General features: G+C 38.5%; 1 protein-coding gene across 3 annotated transcripts in view; it reads left to right on the forward strand.

Annotated features, from left to right (window-relative positions):
* The window catches only part of LOC127414034 (protein kinase C eta type-like), a 41098-nt gene that overhangs the window by 1934 nt on the left and 16884 nt on the right, over positions 1–22280 (forward strand). For all 3 annotated transcript variants that reach the window (XM_051651699.1, XM_051651698.1, XM_051651697.1), the window contains exons 2-12: positions 12800–12863; positions 13831–13984; positions 14839–14873; positions 14973–15055; positions 15343–15472; positions 15569–15702; positions 16053–16193; positions 16694–16867; positions 20187–20341; positions 21323–21461; positions 21862–22050. In XM_051651699.1, coding sequence (XP_051507659.1) covers positions 12800–12863; positions 13831–13984; positions 14839–14873; positions 14973–15055; positions 15343–15472; positions 15569–15702; positions 16053–16193; positions 16694–16867; positions 20187–20341; positions 21323–21461; positions 21862–22050 — 1398 coding nt within the window. The remainder of the gene's footprint in view (positions 1–12799; positions 12864–13830; positions 13985–14838; positions 14874–14972; positions 15056–15342; positions 15473–15568; positions 15703–16052; positions 16194–16693; positions 16868–20186; positions 20342–21322; positions 21462–21861; positions 22051–22280) is intronic.

Consider the following 22280-nt stretch of genomic DNA (forward strand, 5'->3'; position numbering starts at 1 on the left):
GAATTTCTAGCAAAAAAGGATGTTTCTAACCCACACCTATCATATATCTTCTGAAGATAGGGATCAAAACACTGGAGTCATATGGATTACTTTTATGATGCCTTTGTGCTTTTTGGAGAGTCAACATTTTGGCACCCATTCACTTGCATTGTATGGACCTACAGAGCTGAAATATTCTTCTAAAAATCATTGTGTTCTGCAGAAGAAAGAAAGTCATACACATCTGGGATGGCATGAGGGTGATTAAATGATGAAAGAATTTTCATTTTTGGGTGAACTATCCCTTTAAACTACTGTACACACCTCAATATTGTTTTATGTTTGTGCATAACTGATATACACTAAGGTTCATATGGAAGACAACTCATTTAACTTTCATAGTGTAGGGCCATAAACTGTCAGTAAACTAAGCACATTGCAAACACTACTTAAAATGGTGTTTGTAACCAAGGAGTTGGCAGAATAGGGATTATCTGTTTGATGCTATTGTTATGTACCCAATTATTCAAGATTGGAAGATAGCAAATGTAAAAGTTGAAGAATCAGTCATTGAAAAACCCATATTGATAAACCATTAATATGAATATTGGGGAGAATGTGTCCACCTCAGTGTCTTTTGTGGATATGGCCCTGTGTGCAAGCACAGCAGATAGAGTTCTTACTGTGTTCTCTGTATTGTGTCCTGTTCTGTTGCAGCCTATTTTCTTTTATCTTACTGTATGTTCCTGTGCATTGTGCTGGTTTCCTTTGGTTCATTTTAACCTGTTGTATTGCGTTGTGTCCTGTTGGAAGTTTTTTTTTTTTTTGTCTGTTCTGTTGCATAGTGTTCTTTGGCTTGTTTTATTCAGTTCTGTTGTATTGTGTTCTTCTGTTTTGTTCTGTTGTATTGTATTCTGTTGTATTATGTTGCTTTGTTTTGTCTCCCTTTTCTGTTCTGTTTTGTGCAGAAATACAGTGAGATTATGAGTGTGATCATCTTAACTATGTGGTTTCACACTTACACTCACAAGTCCGTTGTGCATTGCTTGCTGTTCAGGCCTTTGACTGCAGCCCTAGACATAACAAAGCTGATGCACATTCAGTGGTTAAGCACAGGAAGTTGGGGCTTAATGCAAAGTCAGTCAAGACTGCTTGGACACTGAGTTTGAATGATCACCTCTCAGGGTGTTTGTAGGTTGGTGGCAGCTAAGACTGGCTGAAACATCTTGCTCGGTGGCTTCAGCATCTTCTGTGGTCTGAACACAATTTCCATGTCTACACACAGAAGCACACTGCCCTTTAAGCTGGTATCAGCAAGCTAACCATACACTGCTGCAGAGACATAGTCACTAGGACAGCTGTGCAGCATAGGAGTTGTAAAACTCTTGGGCCAGCAGCTTAGTAAACAGGCCAAACAGGCATACATTCTCATTTGGCAATGTGCTTGTCTTCAGCAGAAGTGGTGAATGTCTTCTCGTAACCTTCATGTTTAGCCCAAGTGCATTAGTTCTCCTTTCCCAAAAATGTTTCGTTTCATTGTGTGCTGACACAGATAAACATTTGTCCATCCATTGAACAACTGTGTAGTTGTCAAAAAACATCAAGATATTTGGTTAAAAATTATAGGTGTATATGCATAGAAGGGAAAGTGTATATTTTAGATCCTGTAATTGGTAACCGTTTGTGACGTCTGTTTTTCACCATTTTTAATGTTTATTAATTACACAATAAGCAGAAAAATGTTGTTAAAAATAGATGTAGAGACAGTGTAGCATGTCACAATACTTGAAATGTCACATCAGCTACATTTTAAATTCAAATGCTGTTGATGTATTTAAATAAGTAATTCTTTATAATGACGATAAGTCAGGGCATGTGAGAAAGGAGTTTCAAAAACAGAACTATCCGGGGTAAAACTGGTTGGTGATTGTCATGGAACCTGTCAACAAAACATGCTGGTCCTATTTCAAAATCAAAAGAGTTCAAATAAAGCCTATTTTATGGGCCATAAAGGGCCATTTTTTACATTGTGACATTATTTTCATGACAGTTACACACATTCAACACCCCATAGTTACATCATAGTTGCACTAACTTGGCCATGTCTGTAATTTCTGCTGATTTTAATTTTAAAAATCATTGCGCAACAGCATCCCTTTTTTTATTTTTTACTGTAACACAGCACAAAATGACTGTGTAACGTAAATGAGAATCATCACTGAAAACAATGGGAATAGTAAAAGTAAAATGTCCGGATGTATTACAGTAATGAGAATTTGGGGTAACATGCTTGAGTGTCCTGAAAATAGTGTCACAATGCAAAAATCTCAATGATTTTAAATGTAGGCTTCATTTCGTTTATGCAAAATAAAATTTCTTAAATATAATTTTAGGGTTAAATATGACCAGGACATTTTCATGCCAAGTTTCTTAAGAATTTGGAGGGTCTGGGCATAAGACTAAAGTGAGTACAGGACTTACAATGGGTTGTATAGATTATAGAGGTCATATTATGTTACATTACATAATGTTTTTATGTTGTGACACTAGTGTCACACTTTAAAGGCCAAACATTGACATGGACAATTAATGTGTAAACATAAAAAAGTGTAACATTTTCATTTAAACTCACAAGTTTTGTATGATGTTAAGTGGAGATATACTGCGGATATACATGGTCACAATTTTATTGTTTCTGCAGCTACAGATCACATAACTGCTAATTACTGATACTCTGCCTTTATTCTGGGTGTTTTTTGCTAAGTTTCAGTCTCCTAAATGTGTGTAGAGCCCGAGGCTTTTGGGACAGATGGTATGTAGTGAAACTTGCAGTTCAAAACAGTACTGTGTTCCTCTGTGTTTGTGTGTGTGTGTGTGTGTTTAAGCTTGTTTCTTACTGTATATGGGAACTGCCTCTAGGAATCCAACAGTTTCTGTTATGTTTTTCTTTCTCAGTCAGTGAAACTAGCATCAAAAGTATTTAAGGGATAAGCAAGGGATGCCGTGGTGAGTTTCTGACAGTTAGATTACCATCTGAGAAAAAAATTGTGGTTAACTGGTTTTACGATTATTTGCACATTTTGTTATTCTGCAAGAACTGGGGCAAAAATTCATATAATATCACAACTGAACATGTTAGTGGATGTGTTTCTTAGGGATATGGACTCTAAGTGCAGCCATACAATAGGAGAACAGATAAATGCACAAAATATATATTGGAGGTATATAAAAAGAGACGGTCCAACATAGGGCACACAATGCTTATCTGCATGCCGGGTGCAGAATGATTCGCTTCAATTAACTGGAGTGCTTGGAGTCGCATCAGAACTGCATAACTAATATTATGCTGGGTGCGCCACACATAGTTCACAGCATCCAACTGTTTTTTTCTTCTGCAACAGAATATTAATGCAGTCCGTTGTCTGTCAGACACCCCACTATAAAGAATCAGCAACAGACTCCATAAAAATACTGTTTTTAAATCTGTCCACAACACACTGGCACCGGAACAAGTTTCGAAGATGTTCTTCCAACCCCGTAAAACTTTATGCTTTCTGTGGAACCCAAAAGACGTTAGAAAGAATGTTAGGGAGTGACAATCTCAGCCACCATTCCCTTTCAGAATATGGAGGGGGAAAAAAACATGCAGTGAAAGTAAATGATGATTAAGGCTAGCATTCTGTCTAACAACAGGAAGGAATTGGACTGCCAAGAACGTGGCACAGCAGGCAGTATCTGCTCTCCGCCATGGCGGCATTGTGGGCCAAGTCCAACAGGGAAGAGGAGGCTTTGGGCTTAGTGAAAGACGACATCGCTGGAACAAGGCATCCTCACTAGAGTGGAGGAAGTTGGTCGTGGCTGAAGTCCACAGACAGGAGGAGTCAGTAAGGTGTGCCAAGGCTATGTCGCAAGCCAAACAGGGCCAGTGGATGAAATGGGAGAGTGTGGAAAAAGGGAAGATCAGCTGGAAGGACTTGTGGGAGATGGAGACAAGCAGGATAAATTTCCTCATTCGTGCAACCTACGATGTCCTTCCTACCCCTCAAAATCTCAACCAATGTTAGGGTGAAGATCCATCATGCCCCCTTTGTTCATCCCCAGTAACATTAAAGCACATCCTTACTGGGTGCAAAGTGAGCCTCTCTCAAGGACGGTACACCTGGAGACACAACCAAGTCCTCAAGTGCTTGGCAGTGATTCTAGAAACCAAGAGAACAGCCATCAATGCCTTGCCGACCAGGAGAACCAATCCAGCTCAGCCAGTAGCATTTGTACGGGAAGGGGAACAAAAACAGTGGAAAATCCCACCAAGGACAGGGTTGGACAGCTCGTGGCAGCCCTGGACTGGCAAATGCTAGTGGATGTGGGCTAACATTCCCATCAGAAATAGCCATTACTAACTTGAGGCCAGATCTGGTGCTGTGGTCCAACTCTCTTCACACAGTCTACTTCGTGGAGCTCACAGTCCCTTGAGAGGATGCCGTGCAAGAAGCCTTTGAGAGGAAGAAGTTGCGATACACAGAGCTGGCAGTGGAGGTAGGGTGTCAGGGCTTTGTGGCAACATCCACTGTAAGGCTGTTGAGGGACCTGGGGATCAGTGGACAAGCCCTATGCCAGACCATCAAGACAACATCGGGTGTGGCACTCTTTTATGTGCAAAGAAACACAAACCTTTAACTACACTTTATTTCAATATATTGTAAACGTGTAGCCTATTTAGAAAATCTTTATTTTTAACTACTCAACTCGATAATAAATATTATTATAATTTGTAAACAAATAATAATGATAATAATAATACATTATTATTATTATTATTATTATTATTGTTAATATTGTTGTTATTATTGACTTTTAGAATTTTATAATACAATAGTAATATATTTCAGTTGTGCACCTTTAACTTTAAAACCCTCTGGCTTTTATTTTGAAGGTCGGAACACTCCAGGAAGTTCTGTAAATGTCTGTTTGTGGGCTGGATCACAATAGTTTAATTCAATTCTTATTCAAAATCTGGTGAAATGCTCCTCCGGTTCCGTTCTCAGTGCATGTTATAACAGAGCAGAACTATTGAGCATCTACACTACATTTGAGATTTTGTTTGTGTGTAGCACTCACATATTGCTCGCCATTTTGAGAGCTGAAAATAGCAGCGAGCGTATCACCAGCATGCACGTGCTGTGTATGTATGTCAACAGAGCCGCACCATTCATTAACACGCTGGTGCTGCGCATGCATACTATATATACTTATTAAACAGCCTTTTGCAATTCACAAAGCTATCTCATGTCTTCAAGGGGCTTTGAATAAAACGCATGTGTCATATGGACTTTAATGGTCTTTGATGTCATTTTTTGAGCTTGACAGTAATGACCCTGACTAACACAATGTATTGGATTTGGATCGGGCTCATCGGACCGATACCCTATCAGTCTAAAAACATCAGTATTGAAGCCAATACTGATCCAAGTATCGGACCGGTGCATTCCTACCCTGGTTGAGATTAGTGTTCCTTTGAGTTAGGTGTGATCCTGTTTGATACAGCTGAAGATTGATCTGTTTAATGCTATGATCATTATTGGCTATCATTGGTATGAAAGTAATGACTTACTGGTGCTAGTCATATCTATCCAGTCAACATCGATGCTATACTATACTACTCATGTGCCAGAAACGCACGTGTTTTCATGTCAGCCAAAGTTCAGTTGAGGTGTGGGCTAAAAGTGGGGGGACCAGGGGTTGATTATGCTAGAGGCTTTTCTGCATACCTGCAGATGGATTCCTCCTATAGACTCACTTCTCACTTATTTAACATATTCATTTAACGTTAATGATTGCTCAAATGTGTGTATAAACTTTTTGTGAGGTATTGACTAGATGTTAAGATGTAACCTGTTTCGTTTTGCACTCCACAGACAAATTTAAATCTCACAGTCTTAAAATTTACATTAAAAATAGTTTATGCTCAAAGCTAGAATTTTTTGTTTTTCCACAACCTAACTTTGGCCCATGAATCAGTCAAAAACTCTCTCTCTCTTTCTCTCTCTCTCTCTCTCTCTCACACACACACACCCACTCACACGCGCACGCACACACATACACATACAAATAGGGTTTAGTTAATATGACATGCAGGCCTACACATGCCCACAAAGTTGGTTTTCTACAAACTAGAGTTTACCACAGGCTCATAAACGCCCCCTTTTAGCCCTCACTCTCTCTTTCCATCTCTGGGTCTTTTTCCATTCACTCTCTTCTCCTTTTTGCTCTACAGTCAAGTTATTACAGTATGTAACACTTCTGTCTGAATTCATTTACATTTTCATCAGTGTAAAAGTGTTTAGTGAGCAGAAGAAGTGGATGCATTGTTGGTTGAAACTTGCATTTTTCAAAGATATTGCCCTCACTGTGTGTGCGCATTGTTTGTCTTGTTATACAGTTTCAGTCAAAAGTTTAGACATGCTTGACTGAATTTCTTTCTCATAATCATAAAAACTTTTGATCAAAATGCTGATGCTTAAATGCTAGACATTAGTTTTGTAGACCAATATAAATTGTTTACATATGAATTTCCTTAAAAAGTTTTTTTTTAAATGTTTTTATTTTATTAAATTGGTAAGTTGTACTGTATCATGAAGGAAAAACAGCCAACAAGTGCCCAGCACTTGTATACTGAATTCCTTCAATACTGTTTAAAAAGCATCCCAGGGGATACCTTATAAAGTTGGTTGGGAAAATGCCTCAGAGTGTGCAGAACTGTAATCCAGGCTAGGTTGGCTACCTTGAAGAAGCAAAATATAAAATTGGTTTAACCTCTTAACATCTGGCCTCTTTTTGTGCATGAGCTTGAAAACGACATACCCAAAGTATAAAATAAAATATAAAATATACATGAAGATATAATTTTTTATTATTATTTGGTAATATATTATAATGCATTCCATATACTATATTTATGCATTTTATAAACAATGTGAAAAGAACATTGCAATTTGAAATGTTGCAATGGAAATAAACTTTTACATACAATAAAGATGCTTCAGTTCATTTTTTCCCCATACAAATGCAAATTGACTTATTTTTCAGAGCTTTTGCTCTGCTGTTTTTTTTTTACATCATGATGGCACCACGGATGGCTGCCTCGGTGTGGAGCGCATATACCAGTCAATCTTTTTCCGGATTTTGAATATTCGGACATTTTGTTTGATTTTATTCGGAGGTGCGGCTGTGTTGTTTAAATGCGCTATGAGACGCAGGCGAGGGAGACGAGCACAAACAAGGACTTTTCAACCTCTGCTGCCTTGTGCTTCACAGAAACCTGGCTGAGTGAGCCATTCCAGACAGTGCGTTACATCTGCCGGGCTTTCAGCTGTTCAGAGTGGATGGCATCGCGGAGTTAACGGGTGAAAACGAGAGGCGGTGGAACATGCTTTTACATCAATGAAAGTTGGTGTTCAGATGTAAGAACATTAAAGAAGATGTGCTGTCCTAATTTGGAAGTGCTCTTTATTAACTGTAAGCCTTTCTACTCACAGCGGGAGTTTTCCTCGTTTATTCTGGTGAGTGTGTATATCGCGCCAAATGTGTGTTTGAACACAGCGCTGCAAAAGCTGGCTGATCAAATCACAGACATGGAACAACAATACCTGGACTCAGTTATTATTATTCTTGGGGATTTTAACAAGCAAACCTCACATGTGAACTGCCCAAATACAAACAGCACATTACATGCCCAACCAGAGACAGAAATATACTGGATCTTTGCTACACAGCAATAAAGGATGCATATCGCTCTGTTCCTAGAGCAGCTTTGGGGCTGTCTGATCACTGTCTGGTTCATCTTCTTCCAACCTACAGACAGAAATTAAAATCTGCTAAACCTGTAGTAAGGACTAACGAGATGGACCAATGAAGCAGAGTGGGAACTACAAGCCTGCTTCGATTGCACGGATTGGAGTGTTTTTGAGGCTGCAGCAACAGACCTGGACGAGCTCACATATACTGTTACATCATATATCAGTTTCTGTGAGGATATGTGCATTCCTACTAGGACTTATTTATCATTTAACAATGACAAACCATGGTTTACAGCAGAACTCAGGCAGCTTCGTCAGGCCAAAGAGGATGCTTACAGGGGTAGGGATAAAGTCTTGTACAATCAGGCCAGGAACACACTGAATAAGGGAATCAGATTGGATAAAAGAAGATACTCTGAGAAACTGAAAAACAAGTTTTCAGCTAACGACCCTGCATCAGTGTGGAGTGGCATGAAACAACTTATGAATTACAGGACTCCTACCCCCAACTCTGTGGTGGACCAACAACTGGCTAACGACCTGAACATATTTTACTGTAGATTTGAAAGGCCCAATCTCACACCCCACACCCACTCTGACCTTCACTTCACACAAACACCAACATCTCCTGCAACCCCCCTCTTCCCCCCTCCTGCTACTCAACCTGCACTTAAGATCTGTGAAGATGATGTGAGCCGCGTCTTTCGAAAACAAAGGATAAGGAAAGCACAGAGCCCAGATGGCGTTTCACCTGCATGTCTTAGATCCTGTGCTAACCAGCTGGCCCCCATCTTCACACAGATCTTCAATAGATCACTGGAGCAGTGTGAAATCCCATGCTGCTTCAAACATTCCACTATCATCCCCATCCCAAAGAAACCAAAAATCACAGGACTTAATGACTACAGACCTGTTGCCCTGATGTCTGTGGTCATGAAGCCATTTGAGAGACTGGTGTTGGCCCACCTGAAGGACGTCACTGGACCCTTTCTAGATCCCCTTCAATTTGCTTATCGAGCAAACAGGTCTGTGGATGATACAGTCAACATGGGATTGCATCATATTCTGCAACATCTGGACAGACCAGGGACATATGCCAGGATCCTTTTTGTGGACTTCAGTTCGGCTTTCAACACCATAATCCCAGCTATTCTCCAGACTAAATTACACCAACTCTCTGTTCCCATGTCTATTTGTTAGTGGATTACCAGCTTTCTGATAGACAGGCAGCAGCTTGTGTGACAGGGGAAATTCACTTCCAGCACCTGTACATTCAGCACTAGTGCCCCCCAGGGATGTGTGCTCTCCCCACTATTCTTCTCCCTCTACACCAACGACTGCATCGCCAAGGACCCCTCTGTCAAGCTCCTGAAGTTTGCAGATGACACCACTGTCATCGGCCTCATCCAAGATGACGATGAGTCTCTATCCAGAAGGGAGGTTATACAGCTGGTTGTCTGGTGCAGTCAAAACAACCTTGAGCTGAACACGCTCAAAATGGTGGAAATGATTGTGGACTTTAGGAGGAACCCCACAACACTGTCCCACCTCACCATTCTAAACAGCACTGTGGCAGCAGTGGAGTCATTCAGGTTCCTGGGCACTACCATCTCACAGGACCTGAAGTGGGAGACCCACATTGACTCCATTGTGAAAAAGGCCCAGCAGAGGTTGTACTTCCTTCGCCAGCTGAGGAAGTTCAACCTGCCACAGGCGCTGCTGATACAGTTCTACTCAGCGGTCATTGAGTCTGTCCTCTGCACTTCAATAACTCTCTGGTTTGGTTCAGCTACAAAATCAGATATGAGAAGACTACAACGGACAGTTCAGACTGCTGAGAGGATTATTGGTTGTCCCATGCGCCCCCTTCAAGAACTATACACTTCCAGAGTGAGGAAAAAGTCTGGAAAAATCACTCTGGACCCCACTCACCCTGCCCACTACTTTTTGAACTGTTGCCTTCTGGCTGACGCTTCAGAGCTCTGAGCACCAGAACCGTCAGTCACAGGAACAGTTTTTTCCCCCAGGCTATCCATCTCATGAACAGTTAAAACTGCCCCTTTGAGCAATAATTAATGTGCAATACACAGCTTAGTCTTTTTATATTATCCAACACATTCTCCCTCTTTTGCCATTACATTCCCTTGCACTGTACATAACTGATTTGTATTTAGACTTGCACTACGCATGTGTATGTATGTGTGTGTGTGTATGTATGTATATATATTCATATATGTGTATATGCATGTATATGTATGTGTGTATGTGTATATGTATGTATGTATATGTATGTATGTGTGTATGTATATATGTATGTATGTGTATATATATATATATATATATATATATATATATATATATATATATATATATATATATATTTATATATGTGTATATGTATGTGTATATGTGTATATGTATGTGTGTGTGTGTATGTATAAGTGTATGTATGTGTGTGTGTGTGTGTGTGTGTGTGTGTGTGTGTATATATATATATATATATATATATATATATATATATATATATATATATATATAGTCTGTTGTGTATTCTATATATACTTTTTTCTTTTCAATATTTATCTATTTTGTATTCAATATTAATTATTTTTTAAAAGTATTGTTGCTGTTTTTTGTATAGTTGTGTACTGGAAGCTCCTGTCACCAAGACAAATTCCTTGTATATGTAAGCATACTTGGCAATAAAGCTCATTCTGATTCTGATTCTGATTCTGATTCTGTTCACCCAGGGTCTTTAGCCACTGCCTCAAGCCGGGGAGGCTCGCTCTCTCCGGCTTCGATCACTGTCAGTGAAGCCTGGAGCACACCTGATCCCAATGCAAATTGAACGAAAGCAGTGGAAAAATCAATGCATTGGGAGCATGTGTGCTCTGGGATCTAACTCACGGTGAGCGAAGCTGGGGATGGTGGCTCATCTTGGCTTGAATAACATGAAAGAGCCCCTTGGATATGCAGTTGATCAGGGGGTTTGATGAAAAAATACAGTTGGGAGGAGCAGTTCCTCCAAGCCCTCGGTGATGGTAACTGAAGCCGAGGAGGGTGGCTCCCCTTGGGTTGAATGGCATGCCTGAGCCCCCTGTATGTGCAGTTGAACAGGGGGTTTGAGTGAAATTGCAGTCGAGAGGAGCGGTTCCTCCAGGACTTCGGTGATGGTGACTGAAGCCGATTAGGGTGGTGCCTCTCGGCTTGAGGCAGAGGCTAAAGGGCCTGGGTGAACGGCAAAGCAAAAGCAGTGAAAAAATGACTAAGTCAATGCATTGGGAGTGCCTGCGCTCCACAGTCTAATTCACGGTGAGTGAAGCCAGGGAGGGTGGCTCATCTCGGCTTGAGTGGCATGGCTGAGCCCCCTGGATGTGCAGTTGAACAGGGGGTTTGATGAAAAAATGCAGTTGGGAGCATGTGTTCTCCAAACCTTCAGTGATGGTGACTGAAGCCGAGGAGGGTGGATCAGATCGTGGGTCCAAAAGCAGAGTTCTTTGTCGACAGAATGGAAGTAACACACTATAACTGCCCACCATGCGTAAAAGTGCAAAACCTACACAAACACAGTCCACGGTTTTCCACTCTGAACCTTAGGGATATATACAACCCTCATATCGTTGTTTTCATCTTTTCATTAGCTACACGACCCATCAGTCAAAAATGATCTAGCTTTTCATTGGCCGGCTTTATCCAGAGACAAACATGGATGATGCAAATCTTTACGTCACTTGTGGTGAGTGTCCTGTTTAGCTATTTTGAATGACTACCCAATCACAACTGCACAGAACATTTTGAGGGAAGGCTCATTTTGTTCGTAAGACCCTCCCAAATATCATGTTTGGGAGTTTTGCTACTGAAACACTACACAGAGTGCAAGATTTTGCAGAGAATGGACATGGACGGTAACTTGTGTTGAATAAATAAAACTTGAACAAAGACAGATTGATCAACATTTCTTCATATTTGTACATTTTTGGGCTAAAATCTCGAATGGATTTTATTTATTGGACTCTTGCAATGAAAAGCATACCGAAGTTCAGAGGATTGTGTTTGGCTGGAAGACAATAAAGGTCAGAACTTCCAGTTTCATTTTGACACTCATGACACGTTTAATAAAATCTTATTGTTGTAACTTTGCGATCGTCAAAATCTCTTTAAAATATCAAATCTTGAGAACCAGATCTTTCAAATTATACACTATGTGGCCAAAAGTTTGTGGACACCATATGTGCTTGATGAACCTTCAATTTCAAAACCATAGGCATCAATTTCCCCCTTTGGTGCAATAACAACTTCCACTCTTCTGGGAAGGCTTTCCACTATACTGTATGTAGTAACATGGCTGCAGGGATTTGTTCCCATTCAGACACAAGTGCATCACTGAGATCCAGCACTGATGTTGGGTGATGGGGCCTGGCTTTCAGTTGGCATTCCAATTCACCCCAAAGGTGTTCAGTGGGGTTCAGGTCTGGGCTTTGTGCAGGCCAGTCAATTTCTTCCACATCAGACACAGTAAACCATTTCTTTATGGACTTTGCTTTGTGCACAGGGGCATTTTCATGATGAAATAGAAAAGGGCTCTCCCCAAACTGTTGCCATAAAGTTGGAAGCACCGAATGCCCTAGAATGCCATTGTTTGGAGTAGAATTATGATTTATCTTCACTGGTATTAACGGAGCAACCAAACTCTTTAATTAGAAGGGGGTGTCCACATATTTTTGGCCATATAGTGTATATTGGATGTCAATATTTGTTTACAATTTCACAGTTTAAACATTCATTAAACGTAAATTAAATGTAAACAAATACGCAAGTGGGTCATTTTAGATCCACCTGTCGTTAAGAGGTTAATTTGTATTTCCCATACTTCTATTTGTATTATTTCATAGTTTTGATGAATGAGTAGGTGTGTCTAAGCTTTGAACTCATCACTTTTTATCATTATCAATCACTCATTATCAAATTAATGGAAATCCAAAGTTGTTCTCCTCAATTTATTACTGTTTTTGTGTGTGTTTTAGGTTGACCTTGAACCTGAGGGTAAGGTTTACATCCTTGTTACTCTCACAGGTTCATTTACAGATGGTAAGTCCCTATCAAATTGTCTCTCGAACTCTCTCCCTTTCTTTCTCTGTATCTCTTTCATTTAACAAACATAATTTATTGGATTGCAGTATTTCTAGTCCTCTGATAATTTGTTTTTTCTGAGAAAGTTTTATTCTGCTGACACACTTTAAAGGAATAGTTCACCCAAAAATGAAAGTTCTCTCTTCATTTTCTGACCTTCATGCATCCCTGACGTTCTTTCATCTGCAAAACACAAAAGAAGATTTGTAGAAAAATATCTCAGCTCTGTTGGACCATACAATGCAAGTGAATGGTGGCCAGAACTTTGAAAGAAAAACATAAAAGTAATACATTTAACTCCAGTGGTTACATCCATATCTTCAAAAGTGATAGAGTGAGAAACAAATCAGTATTCAAGTCCTTTTTTACTATAAATGCCCACTTTCACCAGCCCTCCTAAATGCTGTCTTCTCTCCTAAGAGTTCTTGTTTTGTTTTTGATCAAAGAATTTTAATTTTTAGGTGAACTTAAGTCAGAAAGCAATGTAGAGCCACTTCTGGGCCATCACACACATGTGCTTCACTGTGTGTGTATATGTGAAAATTACCAATGGTAATCCTAATTTATCCACTTTTGCTTTTGAAATATCTGTGGATTTGTGAATGTTTTCTGAATTTTGAACTGTTACCGGAATTGTCAGCATATTAAAATTGTTGTGCCCCACCAACACACACAAAGCCACCTTTGGTCAATTTTTTATTTTTTTTCTACGCCTGTCTCAGTATCAAATCTGTGAATCTTTTGCTATGTGTGAATTGCACACCCACTGTGCAGGGGGGAGTGAAACAAGCTTCCTTTCAAGGCCTGTGGTTAGGTCTGCAGAGAATAGACATGTGTACATATGCATATTTCTGATGTTGCCTTGTTCCTCTAAAAAGATGATCATAATATAAAAGGATTATGCTCTTCCCCCTCTTTTGTTTAGATGATGCTGCAGGAAGCACTCGCCCCTATAAGGAATTCAATCGAAAGCGGCAACAGGCAGTACGAAGGAGAATCCACCAAGTCAATGGACACAAGTTCATGTCCACTTTCCTAAAACAACCGACATTCTGTTTCCACTGCAAAGAGTTCATATGGTAGTGTGCTTTTATTGCATACATGCATCTTTTTAAAGAAATAGTTCACCCAAAAATACAATTCATCAGTCATTACTCTCATGTCGTTCCAAACCCATATGATCTTTCTTCTGCGAAACACAAAATGAGATATTTTAAAGAATCACGATTGCTGATTTCCTATGATTGCTATTTCATGTTTAGATTAACTATTCCTTTAACTCTGTGAAGTTTGTCAAACACTAAATGGAAATTGTGTGGTGTAGTGGTCTGGTAACTTAGGCTAGTAGCTGAAAGCTTATAGGTTCAAAGCCAATGTGGGTTGATCCATTAGCTATCAACACTTAACCTCAGGTTTCTACTGGGAGACTTTCCCCGTAACTCTAAGTGTACTGTTAGTTGCTTTAACATCAGCATTAGCTGATAATGCTTTTGGGTAATACCCAAAACATTGTAGAATGTCAGGTGCTGTAGAGTCGAATCCAGGGTAGCTGGACTTTGTTTTAATGAAAAATGCTGTCCAGGTGACAACAAATGAACTCCATCTCACATGTTTTTGGATATTTTTGTAGAAATACATAATATAACATATAGTAATTACAATTAACTTTTACTGTTGAAGTACATATTATATTATAACTTCCAATATTTTAAACAGTATTTACAAAGTGCTTTTGGAATTATGCGCACAAACACAATGGGCCTTATTCATAAAAGCACGAGCAGAACACATTTATATAAGTTGTTTTCAATTTAAGTCTTAAATTGTCCCAATCATTTCAATTTAACAAAATTACGTAAAAATGCAATTACACACAAATTTGTAAACTTGTACATGATGTTTTGTGTGTGTGTGTGTGTGTGTGTGTGTTTAGGGGTGTATTTGGGAAACAAGGATACCAATGTCAAGGTAAGAAGACACTCTCTAAATTAATAATTCATCATCTGTATTTAAACTGGTTGTGATCTAGATTATAAACAACTGTGTGTGTTTGTGTGTGCATAACAGTGTGCACCTGTGTGGTACACAAGCGATGTCATCAGTTTGTGGTTACAGTGTGTCCACGCATGAAGAAACCGGCAAAGGAACAGGTAACACACACACACACATCCAACCCTAAAATAATACTTAAGTAGTCCAAGACAAGTCAGCTTTTTTCCGTGTGGGGATTTTCTCAAAAGGTTTTTTTATGGCTATTTTTAGCAATTTTGCCCCCACATCTATTGTGAAACACAAAGCCAGCCCATATTGTTGAAATTATTTCTGATGAACACAAATGCTCTTTCTCCACCTGCTGGCCAGGAACGGAACTGCTAAAAAGTTTTTTCACTGATTTTCACTTTTTTCCCCCCTCTGTTTTTGTTCCATTCCTTTGCAGACTACAAATCAGGGTTTCAGCATAAACATTCCACATAAGTTCAGCATCCACAATTATAAGGTTCCTACCTTCTGTGACCACTGTGGCTCTTTGCTGTGGGGCCTCGTACGGCAGGGACTACACTGCAAAAGTACACTTCTCTTGTTCTGTCTCCCCTTCCACCCATCTTTCTTACTGATAGTGTTTTGTGCTGCTCATTTTGTGTGTTGTGGTTTTATGCTTGTAGTTTGTAAGATGAATGTCCATATCCGCTGTAAGGGAAATGTTGCACCGAACTGTGGAGTCAACAATGTAGAACTGGCCAATAAACTGGCAGAAATGGGCCTCGAACCAGGAGGAATGACCAAACGCAACACACTGGTACATTATATGCACTCATGTGTACATAATCCTTCAGAAAGTAAAAGTCTGTGATTGTGTAGCTCTCAGGCTACAGTTTAAGTTGAATGTGCTTTATTGGCATCACAAATAACTGTATATTTGTATTGTAAAAACTATGTGTAGCTTGGCTTCATACAATGAAAATGGTACAAAACAAAACACAAACTTTAAAAGGTTAGTTCACCCAAAAATGACAATTCTTTCATCATTTACTCACCCTCATGTTTTTGCAAACTTGTATGGAACACAAAAGGAGATGTCTCAGTCACTATTCTATCATTTTTTCCATTCAATGAAAGTGAATGGTGACTTACTCTCTCTCTTCTCAGGGTCCTGCAGGTCTGGACTTTCATTCCCGAACACTGAGTGTAAGAGGAGATCGAGGTGAATCTAAACAAGAGCCGAGTCGAAAGCTGGGAATCTCTAACTTCACGCTCCTGCAGGTGTTGGGAAAAGGCAGTTTCGGCAAGGTCTGTGTTCAAGAATTATTCTTGTTCTCACCAGGCCCAATGTGAATAAATAACACAAAAGTTTGTATACTATTCTTTTTTTTTTTTTTTTTTTTTTTTTTTTTTTTTTTACCAAAATTATTCATGGCTTAAAAAAATGGTCACTTGAATGAAAGTGAAATGCATTCAGTCACTCACTTTTATGCAAAATCCAAACTTTCTGACAATCAAGATTCACTTGCTGTTATGCAAAGTGACCCAAAAATTAATATCTTAGTGGTCGTTAAGTATTTTCTCATGGGCAGAAAACTGACCTACACTCTGTAAAAAAAAAAAAATTAAAAAAAGGTTTATTGCAGTGCAAATGTTTAAGCTTTTGGACATTTTGAAGGTTAAACAGTGTTTCGTTATAAAATCTTATCCTGACATGATTTTGACGTGGTATAAGCAGGCCAGTAGTGTGCAAAATAAAGGAACGATGCTGCATGCTCCTTCACACTGTTTGTGTTGTGTGTTTCTAGGTGATGCTGGTCCGGTTAAACTGTTCTGATTGGGTGTTTGCAGTGAAGGTATTGAAGAAAGACATCATTCTTCAGGATGATGATGTGGAGTGCACTATGACAGAAAAACGAGTGTTATCCCTCGCATCTTCTCATCCTTACCTCACTCAGCTCTACTGCTGCTTCCAGACACCGGTGAGACACACGCGCACACAAACACACACCACACCTGCACTGTTGTTTGAGAGGCCAGTCTCAAACTGTTCTCTGAATGTAAACATGTACTGTGGTTTACTGTAGTAGGACTCAACTGGTGGGTCGCGACCCAAAAATGGATCACAGGATTGTTCGATAGGGTTCGATAGGGATAGTGTTGTTTCTGCCAGGGTATGAAAACAGCAGGGAAAAACAATGCTAAATGCAAATAATAAAATGCTGCTAACCATATAAGAGCAGTAGTACAAAACATATGGGCTTACCAACTTTTAAAATGGAGGAAAAAATGCTTATCTATATGCTTATCAATGGATATATGTAATGCATGTATGACATCCAGTCATACTCTTTGAACCGTCACTTTGTAATATGGCTAATACTGCTACAATATTTGGCCCGGTGTTTGTTTCATGCATTGAATGCCTGGGAAATCACACTTCTGCTGTGTTTTATGCATTTACATAATTGTCAACTGTCCTAGACAGCCTATTTCATGTTAAGAATATTGCTAATTGTTGGGTCTATTAATTAGCATTAGGCATTTAATTGTAATATTAATACATTTCATGTTTAGATTTTTTTTTCTTTTTCATGTTTGTATTTTTATTGTTGTTCAATACATTTTATTAATAATAACTGAAATAGACTTATAACACAATTATCACAAAAAGAATGAAAAAAGAACTAAGATAATACAATACATTTATATATTAATAAAATAGAAAAACCAATAAGAAATAGTGCAGAAAAATTAATAAGAAAGAATAATAAGAAATGGTACAGTTCTAATGTGCGTATTTGTTTGTACACACAACCATATATATACAAATACGCATGTGTCTATACACATCAATACATATATAATAACTGTACCCAAAATTACCCATACTTGTGTTTATCCCTACTTTCATATTTTTCTTGTTTTTAAAAAGTTTTGTGTAAGCCTACATAGATGCACTATTTTGCATCTTTTATATATAATTTAGCTATAATATGCATAATTATATATAATGGTAACAGAAATCACCCAAATGGCCCTGATCAAAAGTTTACATACCCTTGAATGTTTGGCCTTGTTACAGACACTGCTTTTGGGTGATTTCTGTTATCATTATGATTTAAAAAGGAGCCAAACAACTATGTGATAATAAATGGCTTCATATGATCACTATTCTTAAATAAAAGACTTAAATTTTGCATAATCAGTCATATTTTCAAAATCAATGCCAAAATTTCACAATTTCTGCCAGGGTATGAAAACTTTTGAGCACAACTGTATATATATGTATACTGTATATATACACTGATCAGCCATAACATTAAAACCACCTGCCTAATCTTGTGTAGGTCCCTATCGTGCCACCAAAACTGCGCCATTCTTCTCATCTACAGATGCTATTCTTCTCACCACAATTGTACAGAGCGGTTATCTGAGTTACCATAGACTTTGTCAGTTAGAACCAGTCTGGCCATTCTCTGTTGACCTCTTTCATCAACAAGGTGTTTCCGTCTGCAGAACTGCCACTCACTGAATGTTTTTGACAACATTCTGAGTAAATTCTAGAGACTGTTATGTGTGAAAATCCCAGGAGATCAGTAGTTACAGAAATACTCAAACTGGCACCAACAGTCATCCACGTGATTATCTAATCAGCCAATCGTGTGGCAGCAGTGCAGTGCATAAAATCATGCAGATACAGGTCAGAAGCTTCAGTTAATGCTCACATTCACCATCAGAATAGGGAAAAAAATTTGATCTCAGTGATTTGGAGCATGGCATGATTGTTGGTTCCATTAATTATAGTCCAGTATTGTTTTAAAACGGGCATGAGTATGGTTTGCCTGACTTTCTCCACAATTTTGCCACAATGATATTTTGATTTTAAGGACATTTTTGTTACTTTTGTTCGATAACATTTTTGATGTAAGGTTACCACTCAATGAATGCACTCTTGAATCTTGAAGCAAAACCAGGGGTTTGCAGAACCTTCAGTAGGGGGCACTAGAGAATCAAGCACAGGTTGAGCTACATCAATACGTATTAATCAGGGAAACGTTTACACTGCATTTTCCATGTATGTGTACTGTCTCTCTCTCTGTCATGAGAGGTTATGGGTCATCTGTAATCTTCTTGCGTGAGTTTTACTTAAAGCCTGTAGAATTGCTTGTCTAAAATAGTCTTTAAAGCTTTTACAATCATAGATACTCAATTGACGCACACATACACTGTAGCATCTGTATTCTTATTTTAAGATCAGTGTTTTTAATGTTGAATGTGATGTAAAACTACAAATGCAGAGTAATTTTACTTAGAACTAAACAACACACATGTTTGTTTTCTATCATAGTGTGGACATTTCAATTACTTCTGTTGTTTCTCTACAGAGTTAATGAAATTTTCTGTCCTTTAACCCTATTTCTCACAGAGACCTTTTTGCATTTTTATATTTTAATTTATTTAGTATGTTTATTAAACCATTTTTCTAGTGACGACTGTTGGGTTTTGCCCATAATGTAGATCATTTCAGATTTTACTATGCTTGTGGAGATATTTGGGCCCCACAATGTAGGCAAACCCTGACTCACACACACAGCTTGCAAAAGGATTTGAAGGCTTAGACTTCACGTTCAGTCGAGCAGAACAGATCTGACATGATTACCTCTCTAGATTTATTACTGCAAAGTCCACATGAACATGTATATGCAGGAACACCCTCAAGGTCTCGCTACCGAGTAAATGCATGTGCGTTTTTGTGTTTGTAATGAGAAGAATAATTTATGAACCAGTTTGTCGTAGGTCTTTCACAGCACTGACACACACAATCAATCTCATAAACCATCCACACGTGAGCGACATACAAAGGGCACTCGTGACCCTCTAGGGGCCAGATTACGTCTGATCGGGCCGCAGTGGGGCTGTACAAATCGATGATCTCAGAAGGCTTGCAGTGTTTGGGATTGTTGCAGTGTGTATGTGTCTGTCCATGTGTGTGTTAATGTGATGGGTTTGGTCATTAGTGAATGTGCCATGGGTTTCTGATAAAATTAATAATAAAAAAAAACCCTGTGATTAAATGCAGTCTCACAAAGCCAGACTTTTAACTTGCATAAAATCTGGTACACTTTGCTCTATATTCCAGCCAAGAATCAAGCACTTGAATAGAAAAAACGTCTGACTGACATGTAAAACAAGCCGCAGTTTGCTTTGTTTTAATGAGCAATTTAGGGGAAGTAATCTGAAATACATCTGAAAAGGATGTACCAACATTTATATATTTTCTTCTGTGCTCTTCCACAGGAGCGTCTGTTTTTTGTGATGGAATTTGTGAATGGAGGTGATCTGATGTTTCATATTCAGAAATCCAGGAAGTTTGAGGAAAACAGAGCAAGATTTTACACTGCGGAAATTACATCTGCACTCATATTCCTCCACAGCAAGGGAATTGTCTACAGGTTAGACACAAACACACCCAACAGAATTGATTTCTCTGAATGTCTCTGAATTCGCTGATGTGTGTTTTTACTTGCCTTTTTGAACCGCTGCTTCTGTCCTCTGAGATTCATTAAAACTACCAGACTCTGATCCTTACCTCAGCATTTCCATTAATACAAACCTTTTACCCCATAGCCTTTTAAAGCTGCAATCTAAAAATGCTCAAACAGCTTCAAACAGCACCGATGCTGAAGCACAGAGCTGATCTGCAATCCACACAGTCACTCAAAGCTCAAACGATCCTTTATTAAAATGGGACACCTGTGTCATCATGATCTCATGTTTCTCAAGCGCAAAATATGCTAGAGTTGGCTTTCATTTATTCAGTAAATTGACAAATTATTTTATAACAGTGATCATGCAGTTGTTGAATATTTTTAAAAGCACGTTTGAGTCACAAATATAAAGACGTTTTCATAGAAGTTTTCCTTTGACCTGAGCAAATTGTGTCTTTTCATAAAAATGTCTAAATATCTGATTTTTTTTTTTTATAACTTCACACAAAGAGGGTCTAAAGGGGTCTTTTTTGTGTCACATGAAAACAGAATCGCTACCGGCATTCAAATATTATTATTATTTTTTAAGGTATTTCTCTGCTTATTTTTTAAAGCAATAATAATAAAACATTATTCGTAAATACTTATGCCAACATTTTTTTTTTTTTTCAATTGAGACACTTTTTTTTTTAATACATTTTTTTTACTGTCTCTGGACGGTTATGCCACTTAGACATTTTTTACTTTAAGCCTCATAAAAAAAATATCAAAATTACTTTGAACTTTCTATCCAAGTAAATGTTTTGTGTGAGTTGCAATTTTAATGTACTTTTGAATAATTTAATAGATCAGAACCAAAACTGAGCATCTGAGCAAACATCACCTGTTTGTGTGTATGCTGTTAAATTCTGAATCTGGATATAGCGATGCGTGTTTATGTCACAGGGATCTGAAGTTGGATAACGTTCTGCTGGATAAGGATGGCCATTGTAAACTGGCTGACTTTGGCATGTGTAAGGAGGGAATGTTTGAAGGTGTTGTCACGGGAACCTTCTGTGGAACCCCAGATTACATTGCTCCTGAGGTGATTTCAAAAACTCCATGACATTCTAAACACACACCAAAATACACACATTTATCATAGAATTCTAGAACAGCCACATAACTTAATTGAACCTGCCACATGTGCTTAAACATTAGAACACATGTCAAAGAATTCTAGAACGCATGAAACAAATGAGAAATCTCACATACTCACATTGCATTTTTCTAATAAATATACGTTACGTTATTATACAACAAAAAATTACTTGACTTGAAATGTGTATTTTAGAACACAAAACTATATGTAAAATATGCGTGAGATTGTGTGTAGCTGTTTTGTGTGTATGACACTGTTTTAAATGTAATTTTGTATATGCATATATAGATCTTGTATGACAGAGTTGTAAATGTAATTTTGTGTATTTAATATGCATGTATAGATCCTTCAGGAGATGCTGTATGGGCCTTCGGTTGATTGGTGGGCTCTCGGTGTGCTTCTGTATGAGATGCTATCTGGCCACGCCCCCTTTGAGGCAGAAAATGAGGATGACCTTTTTGAGTCCATCCTGAACGAAGAGATCATCTACGCGTCCTGGCTCAGCGCCAATGCTATTGACATACTCAAAGCGGTGAGCTGCTCAGTATTTGTTTAAGGGCCCTGGCTTTATACAGACAAACAGTAGAATGTCTTGAATAAGACAGTGATTGTTTATACCTCATGATTGGAGGTAAGCATATGGTGTGAATTAAACCGTGTCAGTTCTTTGCATGCAACAAAGAACATCAGCAAACAGTAAATACCTACCATCTGATCTCTCTCTGCCCCTTTTGCACTTTCTCTTACGTCACTATATTTAGC

The sequence above is a fragment of the Myxocyprinus asiaticus genome, chromosome 23 (assembly GCF_019703515.2).
Source record: "Myxocyprinus asiaticus isolate MX2 ecotype Aquarium Trade chromosome 23, UBuf_Myxa_2, whole genome shotgun sequence".
Taxonomy (NCBI): domain Eukaryota; kingdom Metazoa; phylum Chordata; class Actinopteri; order Cypriniformes; family Catostomidae; genus Myxocyprinus; species Myxocyprinus asiaticus.